Here is a 12,171-nt window from a genome sequence, read left to right as displayed (position 1 = left end):
ATAGAAGATATGGTGTCAAAGCTTGTGCAAGCTTGTCTAATGCCTAGTGACAGCCCAACAAAATAGATAGGGCACATTATGGCGGCCGGAAATCCTTGTTATTGTTGGCTTAGTTGAGGGAGAGGGAAAGATTCGAAGTCATTTCATACAATGGTGAAGTGAACGTTTTCAAAAAGCGTAGGCAAATTAGAACGATTAGAAGTCTTCTTTTTCTGGTGAAGCGAGCAGAGGAAATTCTGACTAAATAATAAAGAGATATATCAAAGAAACTTCTAGCTGATCATCCCAAGGCTTCTCCAAAGGGGTTGATTAAGGTTAACGGAACTGAAAGTTTCCAACCTACTACAGAATCGGCACGGAAACACTGAGTATTAGTGTTGCAGATTCGTTTGGTGCTCATAATGGTCCTCGGAAATTGATAGTGCTTTAGATGGTCCGTCAACTAAAAATATGAAAGAAGTCTAGAAGTCTGTATTTACAAAAATTTTAACCATGTTTTGGTTTCTATATTCCTAGGGCTAGTTTGTTCATATCCACTTTTTCTTTGAAGCAGTTTAGTTTATATACTTCTGTAACGATTTGCATTTAGGTCACATTGGCAAATGTTAGATATTGTAAAAAACTTTCTATAAACTATAAAATATCTACACTTATAATAAAAAAATCTTTTGTGGGACACTGTAAAAACAAATTCTATGTAAACAAAGAATAAAGAAGAAATCTTTTCAATTGTAATAATTTTGGAAAAAAAACACACACACACACACACACAAAATGTCTACAACTAATTTCTCCATAAAAAAGGCACAGACACATTCACATGAATCAATTAACAGAAAACAACTTTAATTCTAGAGTAATTTAGAATTTATCCCACTATAACGAAAAAAAAAAACTTTTACTTAAAAGAAAATATTTTAAATGAAGAAAAAAGTTAAGCAAGTTTGTGATGATTAATTTTGTGCTTTTGAATAAGTAGTTTTATTATTACATTTTTATTTATAATTCCATTTGTATGCTTTGGTAAATGTAATTTTAATTAGTTTTTTTTTTTTTTTTATTAAAAAATATACATCATTTTTTGCAGTTTGCTCTAATTTTTTTCGTTTATTTTTCTGTCTACACTTTTATTTCTTTTTCTTCTCCACTTTAAAATTTTTTGTTATTAAAACGTATTGCATTTATTTTTGTTTTCTTTTTACGCAGAGAAATTTTAAGATAACTTTTATGGAGAGTAATCTAGAAGGAAAAAAAACTCTCACGAAAATTGAGTACGAAAAAAAAGCACGTGCTACTAATTTATACAACACTGTTAAAGAAGAAACATTCACTGAAACATACACACACTTAGAGAAAACTTTACACTTTTATTTTATTTTAGTAATAGAGAGAGAGATAGATTATTAAGCTCTCTTCTATTGGTGTTGCTATTATATTTATAAAAAGTTTTAAAGTTTTTGTTTTGCTTTTTTCATATTTAACGGCTGTTTAAAGAAAAAACAAACAAACTTACTCTCTGATTAACATATAATAAGGAGGATGGTGGCTGCTGCTGCTGTTGAAGATGCTGCTGTAAATGTATATGTTGTTGTTGTTGTTGCTGCTGTTGTTGTTGTTGTAATATAGTTTGTTTTCTATTACGTTTAGTATATGTTGTTGCCGTACTATCGTTAGTGGAACGTTTGCGAGATCTTTTTTGCGTTGTTGTTGTTGTTGTGGTAAAATTGTTATTATTATTGTTATTTGTGGCAGCTGCTGCTGCTTGAGCCGCAACATTTGCTTTTGTTGTTGGGGCTGCTGGTAGAGCTGTAGAGGCTTGTATAACCACCATAGAATTTGTTGTTAATTTCGGAAAATTTCTATGTTTCGAGGATTCGGTTATGGTTGAAGTCTCTATTAACGACATTGGTAATGTGAGAGACATAAGGATTGTTTTTTTTTTTTTTTTTGTGATTAATAAAACAAAGAGAGTTTTTTGTTGTTGTTGAGTGGGGGTTTACTCTCTTTTAATGTTATTTTTTTCTTTTTTTTTAGATATTTTAATAAGAGAGCATTTTTATTGAGTTTGCTCTCTTTTTATTTTCAAATTTCTTTTTAGAAATGCATTTTTATTTTGTTTTTGTTTTATAAATATGTTTGTATATGTGTGGTAGAGGAAACTAAACAGCTGTTTTTTTGTTTTTTCAACCGGCTTTATTGACAGCTGCTGCCGCTGCTGCTATTTCTGCTAATTGTGCTGCTATGTTTATTTGTGTAAATGTTTTATATATTTTTTTTTTGTTATTTTCTCATTGTTGTTGTTGTTTTTGCTTTAAATTTACTAGAATAATTTGTTTCTGTTATTTCGTTGTGTGCAAAGAAGAAAAATAATTATTATAAGAAAATTTTATATGTATTTTGTTGTTGTTTTTCATTATATTATACAATTTATTTGGTTTTATATTATATACATTTTTTATTTATATATTATATAGTTAATATATAGAACAGTTGATGACGTTATTTAAAGAATTTCTTTTAGGTTTTAAAGATTATTTTAAAAATTGTTTTATCAATTGTTGTTAAGGTTCACATTTTTGTTCTTTATTTATATTTTAAAAACTTTTTTAAAATTTAAAAAAAAAATTCTTAACATTTATGTAAATGTTACTTTTATTTTTCATTGTAATTAAACATTTCTTTTAATTTTTAACCTTTTTTTAGGTTTCTTTTATTATGCTTGTTTCTTTTTTCTTAATTTCCTTTATTTGCTTTTTATTTTTCACTTATTTTTATCTGTTATAAGAAAACTTAAGTAATGAACACACAAATTAAGAAAAATTGTAATAAATAAATAGAAAACACAAATCGTATGTATATTTAAAACACGTCACGTTTGTAAGTCGGAACATTTAGCACTGTTGTTGTGTGGTTGTAGTTGCTGCTTAAGCCAGTGCGCCTTAGACACCGTAACCAACAACAAAAACAATCAAACAAACAAAAACGACAACAACGGCGACGACGAATTCAAACCCAACCAACCAACCGACCGACAAAAAAAAATTAAAGGAGAACTCACTTAATATAGATTTCTTTGCTACTCTTAAGGTAGTGTTATTGTTGTTGTTGTTGTTTGTAGTAAAGTCCATAACCAAAAACAATAACAAAGACCAAACGAAAAAAAATGTACTACACTTTAATAATTGATGTTGTTGCTGACGTTAGGTTGAGGCTGCTGCTGTTGCAGCTTTGCGCCTTCGTTGTGTTTATGTTTGTTTGTTTTTTTGTTGGCTGTCGAATGTCGTGGTCGCATACACACACTCGCCTTCAATCAAACTTAAATACAACTAAAACAACAATAACATGAAGAAAAAAATTATAAAAAGAGTTTGTAGGTATGTAGTTCTTAAATTCTTGTTATTGCTAAAATTGTTGTTGTTGTTGTAGTTTTTAATTTTGCCCACAATCAAGGATGGAAAATTTAGTACTTTTGTTAAGATTTTTCTGACAATGAAAATAAATAAATATTAGTCCAAAGGCTAGACAATAGACTAGCCCATAGATTTGTCCATAACGTACCCAAATAAAAGTCATAGTCTAGATCATAGACTAGTCAAAAGATTAGGAGCTACATAGACAAAGCTAGTCCATATATTAGTCAATGTACTAACTCATAGACTTGTCCATAGCCTAATCAATAGACTATTTCAAAGATTAGTCCAAACACTAGTTGATAGACTAAGTAATAGACTAGTCCACAGACCAGTCAAAATACTAGTTGATAGACTATGTAATAGACTTGTCCACAGACCAGTTAAAAGACTAATCCATAGACTAGTCAAGACTATTCCAAAGATTAGTTGTTAACCTAGGTTATAGACAAGTCTATACGCCAGTCAAAAGACTAATACATAGACTAGTGCATAGACTACTTGAAAGACATCTCCATAGACCATTCAACAGACTATTATATAGACTAGTGATTAGAACAATCCAGTCTACTGTCTAGTCAAAAAACTAATCCAAAGATTATTCCATAGAGGTACTAGGCAATAGACTAATCCAAAAACTTGTTCCAAAGGCTAGTCCATACAGCAGTCATTAGACTACACCAAAAACCTGACCATAGACTGACTAGTCCTTAGATTTGGTAGAAACGCAAAACAGTTAACAGAATTGCTCAATATACCTCTTCATCGATTAGCCAATAGTCTAGTCCATAAACCACTAGTTAATAGACCGGTCCACAGAATTAATCAAAAACCCAAATATACTATTAATACAAAACCCTAGTACTATTTCAAAATTTCCGTTTTCCATGCCTGAACCACAATAATAAATAGTGGAGAGGCGACCGTTTTATGTTCACATATTTTTTTCTTCTCCATTTAGGATATTTTTTTAATATTGTTGTTGCTGTTTAACTGATTAAAACGAAAACCAACGAAAGCAAATACAAAGTGATGCATCGCGACTAGGCAAAAATGAAAATAAAAACACTCAAACACACGAAAACAAAAGCAACAAAAACACATTGTTTTATTTATTATTATTATTATTTATGAAACCAACACATAATACACAATCACTCACTCATTCTCTTCTTCTTTACTATTCTACTCTTTCTCTTCTCCATCCAACAAACAAATACTAACTGTTAATGTGAATGTTTTTTTTTTTTTTATAAAATATTTCATAAAATGGTGTTACTTTTTATTTAATTTATAAAAATTTGCTTTTGTTTATTTATTATTTGTTTTCTATTTAATATCACAAAAATACAAAATTAAACTACAACAAAAAATAAATTTTCTTTCAAACAACAACACTTTCTCACTCTCTAGACACAATCAGTGTTTATAATCAACTAAATTATTATAAACGTGCAAACAAACCAACAAGCAATCAAACAATCGAACAACCAAACAACCAACCGACCAAACGACCGACCGACCGACCTACCGACCATACTTTACGACTAAACGACCGACTTAAACGAACTTTTCTTGTAGTTAAATAACTCAAGTATGTAGTTGTTGCTGTGTTTATTTGTTTGTTTCCGATTCGTTATGGTTTTACTACTAACAACAACAAGCTGAAGGAAAAAAAAAAAAATAATATAATACAAAATAATATTAAATACTCGTTGTTGTACATAGAGAGATGTCGTCGTAGGTCGTCGTCGTCATCGCCATCATCAACATCATCTGCAACAACAACAATAATAAAAACGTTAATAACAACAACACTGCCACCTCTCTGTGTTTAATGTAAGTGAGTAAGTATGTGCCTATTATGCGATTTTTTTTCGCTGCTGCTTCTTCTTAGTGTTTTTATACAGATATTTTTTTTGCTTTTCTTCTTTGCAAATTTTTTTTTTTACTGCTGCTTCTTTTTATTATTATTGTTGTTGCTGTTTGATAAAAAAAAGGTTTTTATTTGTTATCGTTGTTGTAGCTGTCGTTTTAATATGTGCCGTGTTGTATGTTTGTGTATAGAAATGAAGCAAATATACAAACAGCAAGAAAAAAAAAATTAAATAAAAACGAGTTGATTACTTTTTGTTTTTGCTGTTGTCTTCCTCACTGTTTAAACGAGTAACGAGTTAAATTGAACTGAAACTGAAAAAAAAATCTTTCAAATATTTTTCTACACCATACCTACATACACACATAACCACACAACAACATTCGATTCGACATTAAGTACAAAATTTTCACTAATTGGAAAAAAAAAAATAATTTTCGTTGGCTGGTCAATCACAATTTCGCATGCAAAAAGAACTTTAAAGGAATTTTTGTGAAATTTTAAGGTTAAAAAAGAATTTTACATGAAAACCATGTCAATTTGTTATAAAAATTTCAAAATGTTTCTTAAAATCAAAAGAAATTTTAATTTTTTAACTGTTTTTGTAAAAAATTAAGAATTTTTTAATAATTACACCAACTGCTCACAGTAAATTGAATGGTTACCCTACCTAAGGCAATATAAACTTAGCGCTTTTGGCAACATTTTACAATTAGAAATACCTATGTATGTACATTTTCAAAACACCCTACTAAAGGCAACTAAAAACAGCATTCCATTAATAGGTACATTTTTAAGAAATATTTGAAAGTATTCCCGGTATGGGATGATTAAAGCCATATGCAAATTTGGGTCAAGTATGGAACCAGTTTGGTTAATAATATACATTATTACAAATTCAACTTTTTCTATAGAAAAATGCAACCGATTTGATAGAACTGTTATACATTGGTTTACTAGAGAAAAAATTGTTATATTCTATATTTCATAAAAAAACTGTTATACTCTGACATTCTATAAAAACTTTTTAAAAGTGAAAACTGTTATACAATAGTTTTCTACAGAAACTCCTAAAAAACTTGTATACTCGAATATTTTCATAGAAAAATACTGTTATACAAAAATCTTTCTAAAGATTATACCATAGTTTTTTTTAGAGAAAAACTGTTATATTCCAACATTTCTTCAAAAAAAACTGTTATACACAATTTTTTCTGAAGAAAAAAACTATAAAACAAATTTTTTCCAAAGAAAAACAGCTATGCACAATTTTCTAAAAAATAAACCTGTTGTTTTTCATAAATTTTTCTAAGAAAAAACTGTTATACACAACTTTATCTAAAGAAAAAAAATTTGTCTAAAGGAAAAACAGTTATTATACATTAATTTGTCTATAGAAAAAACTGTTATAAAGAAAATTTTCAGAAAAAACTATTATACTCTAATTTTCTTAAAAAAACACAAATTCAAAGAAAAACTGTTATACACAAAATTTGTTTAAAGTTAAACTGTTATACACAAATTTTTCTATAGAAAAAAACTAGTATAAAAGATTTTTTGAAAAAAACTATTACGCACTAATTTTTCTTAAGAAAAAACTGGTAAGCAGTAATTTTTCTAAAGAAAAAAAACTGTTATACACAAGTTTTTGTAAAGGAAAAAACTGTTATACATAATTTTTTCTAAAGTTAAACTTTTATAATTAAATTTTACTAAAGAAATGATCTCTTATACATACATTTTTCTAAGAAAAAAACTGTTATACATAAATTTTTCTAAGAAAAAGTCTGTTATACATAACATTTTCTAAAAAAAAATTGTTATACAAACATTTTTCTACAGAATAAACTGTTATACGCAAATTTTTCTAAAGAATAAACTGTTATACACAAATTCTTCTAAAGAAAAATCTGTTATACATAAATTTTTCTACGAAAAAAACTCTTATACACCAATTTTTCTAAAGAATAAACTGTTATACACAAATTCTTCTAAAGAAAAAAATGTTATACATAATTTTTTCTAAAGTTAAACTTTTATAATTAAATTTTTCTAAAGAAAAAAACTGTTATACATAAATTTTTCTAAGAAAAAATCTGTAATACCTACATAATTTTTTCTAGGAAAAAAATGTTATACACAAATTTTTCTAAGCAATAAACTTTTATAAACAAATTCTTCTAAATAAAAAAACTGTTATACACAAATTTTTCTTAAGAAAAACTGTTATACACAAATTTTTCTTAAGAAAAAACTGTTATACATAAATTTTCTACATGAAAAACTGTCATACAGTAATTTTTCTACAGAAAAAACTGTTATTCTCAAAAGGAAAACTGTTATACAGTAATTATATATAAAATAAACTGTTATAATCGGATAACTTTTATTTAAAAATCTGTTCTACACACATTTTTCTAAGGAAAAATACTGTTATACTCTAATTTTTCTAAATAAAAACTGTTATATACAAAATTTCTAAGGAAAAAACTTTTTCACAAACATTTTCCAAAGAAAAAACTGTTATACACTTTTTTCTGAAAAAAAATCTATATAAACTCTTAAACTTTCAATAATTTATTCTAAGAATAAAAACTGTTATACTCTGAAATTTTAGGGAATTTTTACATAAAAACTCAAAATTTTCTTGTAGGGTAAATAAAATTCGTCTAATAGGTATTTACTTTTAATTATAAATTCAACAAAACACTATTTTTAAATATTTAACACTCACACAATATTTTTCTTTAATTTGCACACAATATCAAACTTTATATAATTTTTGTTGGTTTCAAATATTGATTTAATTTATAATTAAAGTTAACAAATTATATTATTAAAAGTTGTATTAAAAACTATTCTTTGTTTACATTTCACATCAAAATGTGGCTGTTTATATTGAAATTCCTTTTTAATTAGTTATTCAATTAAATGCTTAAGTTTTTTTTTTTTTTTAACTTTAAAATTATTGATTTTATTTCTTTATGTCACACACTTGAGTGAAAAAAAATTCTTCAAATTTTTTTTTCCTTTATAAATTTCTATTACAACGAAGAAAGAAATTCTTTAAATATGCACACCTTTTATTATTTAAATAATAATTTTTAATTGTGTTTATTTATAAATATAGAAAAAAAAAACTGTATACTTTTTTTTTTGTAATAACAACAACATAATTATTTAATTATGTGTTAATTTAATTTTATTTTAACTTGATTTCAAGCAGAAAAAAATACTTTACACTTATTAAAACGTACGAGAGAAAAAAAACACTGTTTTTCTTTTGCTTTAATTTTTCTTCTGCTGCTTTTGCTTTTTTTTTATTATTTTTGTTTGTCTCACATTTTATTATTTAGTAGTACAACAAGAACAAGCATGTACGAATGTATGTACTCTACATACATACATATGTACAATATAGTTAGTATACATACATATGGATGTTTTTATTGTTGTTGTAAGTATATAAATTAAAGTGACGCAAAAAAAAATTGTTTTTTAAAGACGAATAAATAAAATCCACAGAAAACCACACGGTATCATGCTCTCAGGGCAACTGAAAATAAGCTCTCTTTACCAATGCCGTTATAATATAATTTTTTAAGTGCAAACAAACGCAACAACGAAAACAAAACGAAACATTAAAAGCTACAAAAACATCCAAAAGCAACAACAACAACAACCACAACATTATTAAGAGTGGAAAAATAAAAGAATCAAGTCGCACAAAAACAAAAAAAAAAACAAATATTATACACGAAGCCACCAACAACAACATCAGCATAAACATCATCTCCTTCAATCATCATCATTATAATGAACTTTTTACAACAAAGCAAAAGGAACGTAAGAAAAGAAAAAATTATTAAAATGAATTATTTTTTTTAGATTTTTGCCAAAACCCTTGTACTTTTTTTTTACCAACATTGATTAAATGAGTGTAATTAATACCTATAAAGAAAAGTTTTAAACCTTTTTTATCTCTTTCGGTGTAAGTTTAATTATATTTTAAACTTAAATTATTTTAAACAATTTTATTTAAATTTGTTGTTATTGTTTTTTTTAATACACATTTTAACAGATGGTTTTTGTTGTTGTTCTAGTGCACATTCACTCGGTTGGTCGCTTCGGCTCACACGCGCTTTTTACACTAACCGTTTATTTAGTTGTTGTTGGATACACCCAAAAAAGCATCCATCCGTTGTCGTTTGAAAATTTTCAACAAAATTAAAACAAAAAAACATTTATTGTTGTGTTTTCGGAAGCATTCATTGTTGGAAGAAACACAACAGAATCGAACGAAATTAAAAAACATATTCGTCGTTACGACGTTTGCAGAGGTGCTGTGCTGATGATGATGAAGAAAAAGAAAAAAAAAATAACTAACATAAATCTTGTCTTGTTTGTTTAATTCATAGCAGGCGCACAGAAATTTTAGTTAGCCAGAGAGGAACAACACATACTGACTATAAATATGAGGGAACAACAACAACGACCAGAAAATATACAGAGCAAAAAGCTCTCAAGAGAGTAGAAAAATAATATTGAACAAGAAACTAAACAAAAAAATAAAATCATGACAATAAACAAACAGGTTGAGTTGTCAAGTAAGCGATTTTAATACAAATATTGGCGATTTTTGCAAAGGTTTTGTAATATGTAACTGTTTTATAGAGAAATTGTTATACATAATATAGTTTTTTAATTGAATTAACTGTTATACAGCAGTTTTTGTATAAATACAGATTATGTTCTAGAGAAAAAACTGTTATACACAGATCCTTCCATAGAAAAAACTGTTATACAACAGTTTCTATAGAAAATTAACGTTATATTAAAGTTTTTCTGTAGAAAAACTCGTTAAAACTCTAGTTTCTGTATAGAGAACACTGCTATAGATTAATTTTTTCTATAGAAAAACTAATAAATAGATTTTTCTATAGCAATAACTGTTATACAACAGTTTCTGTAGAAAAATATCGTTATACTACAGTTTTTCTGCAGAAAAAAACTGTTATAATTTAATTTTTGTATAGAAAACACTGTTATGCCTAGACTGTTATACATACAAAATTTTTCTGTAAAAAAACTGCCCACTCCAGTTTTTCTTCAGAAAAAGAACAGTTGTACTCTACTTTTTGTATAGAAAATACAGTTTTATAGCGATTTATGTAGAAAAGACTCAGTTTTTTCTCTAAAAAAATCTGTTATACACAGGCTTTTATATAGAAATAGCTGTTATACACAGATTTTTTTTAGGAAAAACTGTAATACGCAAGTTTTCCAGTAGAAAAAACAGGTATACAGAGATTTTTCTATAGAAAAAAACTGTTATACACAAATTTTTAAAAGAAACCTCTGTTTTTCTGTAGATAAAACCGTTATACTCCAGTTTTCTGTAGAAAAAACTGTTATAAAAGGATTTTTCTGTATAAAAAACTGTTATATAAGGATTTTTCTGTAGAAAATACTGTTATACAAGGATTTTTCTGTAAATAAATAATAAAGCTGTTATACAAAGGGTTTTCTGTATAAAAAATGTAATACACAGTTTTTTCTATAGGAAAAAATGGTTATACACAATTTTTTTAAAAGAAAACTGTTATATATAGGTTTTTCTGTAGAAAAAAACTGTTATACAAAGATTTTTCTGTAGAAAACACAGTTATACAAGGATTTTTCTGCTGATAAGTTTGTTATATACAAGTTTTTCTGTATAAAAAACTGTTATACAAAGATTTTTCTGTAGAAAAAGCTGTTATATAAGGATTTTTCCGTAGACAATACTGTTATACAAGGATTTTGTTTGTTTGATTTTGCTGATAAAGTTGTTATATACTCGTTTTTCTGTAGAAAAACTGTTATACTAAGGGTCCTCTGTATAAAAAACTGGTTTTCCTGTAGAAAAAACTGTTATACAAAGGTTTTCCTGTAGAAAAACTGTTATTCGAAGGTTTTTCTGTAGAAAAAACTGTTATACAAAGGTTCTCTGTAGAAAAAAAGTGTTATTCAAAGGTTTATTTGTGGAAAAAAACTATTATCCACAGGTTTTTCTATAGAAAAACACAGATTTTTCTGTAGAAAAAATAGTTACATACACATTTTTTTTAGAAAAAACTGCTATACACATGTTTTTATCTACAAACGACTGTTATACACAGATTTTTGAATAGAAAACTATGTTTTTCTGTAGATAAAACTATTATATTCCAGTTTTTTTCTAGAAAAAACTGTTATACACAAATTTTGCTTAACAAACAACTGGTATGGTTTTTGCTAGTGTAACCAATGGTTTGATAGCTCTCGATATTTCTAAGACTTTTCGAATACATTTTATAAGAAATGAAATCCCATCAGATGAGACTTTTTACCCACTCAAAAACTCTATTCAGTTAATTTCAAACTCTATAGAGTTAAATACAAAAAATATCATAAAAATTTCATTTTGTCCAGCCTTATGAAACAATCCTCGTAACATTCACTAAAAAAATTTGAGGTTAAAAACTGCACTTTTCATCTGAAGCGTTTTTTTCGCTTTTGCATCATTTTGGCGTTTATTCAAACATATCTTCGCTAAGTTGACAACCCCCAAAGTTGATACGAAACAAAAATGAAAATTTAATAAAAAAAATTAAGAGCAGGAGGAGTAAAAGAAGTCAAATAATGGGAGGAAAATAGAAGCAACAAAAAATGTAAGGGGTAAAATAGAACATTTGACACGCAAGTAGTTGAGGGGGGATAATGTAACTCTCATCCTGGTGGCATAAATTTTCTAACAAAAAAAAAAGGAAAATAGAAAAAAATAACAAAACAAGTGAGAAAAAAAAACTGGAAAAGACTTTAAAAAAATCCATATTCCAAGGAAAAACTTAAAGAAGACATAAC

The 12,171-nt window shown here is 26.8% G+C and overlaps 1 protein-coding gene and 1 long non-coding RNA gene across 6 annotated transcripts in view; one reads left to right on the top strand and one right to left on the bottom strand.

Annotated features, from left to right (window-relative positions):
• LOC119604116 (serine/threonine-protein kinase tousled-like 2) overlaps positions 1-12,171 on the bottom strand; it is a 255,139-nt gene that overhangs the window by 16,720 nt on the left and 226,248 nt on the right. The window contains exons 1-2 of one of the 5 annotated variants that reach the window (XM_037956571.1): positions 8,528-8,830; positions 1,514-2,336 (exon numbers count right to left, since the gene is read on the bottom strand). The exons of 1 other annotated variant lie outside the window; for it this stretch is intronic. In XM_037956571.1, the coding sequence (XP_037812499.1) occupies positions 1,514-1,924 (411 nt within the window). In that variant the 5' untranslated portion in view covers positions 1,925-2,336; positions 8,528-8,830. Of the gene's footprint in view, positions 1-1,513; positions 2,417-4,572; positions 4,706-8,527; positions 8,831-12,171 lie in introns of those variants that run through there. 3 more of the 5 variants (XM_037956574.1, XM_037956573.1, XM_037956572.1) reach the window with 3 other exon arrangements.
• On the top strand, positions 9,151-9,918 carry LOC119604119. Its single transcript, XR_005231463.1, has 3 exons — positions 9,151-9,277; positions 9,390-9,626; positions 9,705-9,918. It is a non-coding gene; the product is annotated as an uncharacterized LOC119604119 (long non-coding RNA).

This window comes from Lucilia sericata, unplaced genomic scaffold (assembly GCF_015586225.1).
Source record: "Lucilia sericata isolate MDLA Ls3-8-SP2 unplaced genomic scaffold, ASM1558622v1 Contig000364F_arrow, whole genome shotgun sequence".
Lineage (NCBI taxonomy): Eukaryota > Metazoa > Arthropoda > Insecta > Diptera > Calliphoridae > Lucilia > Lucilia sericata.
This window is presented reverse-complemented; position numbering and strand designations above follow the sequence as displayed.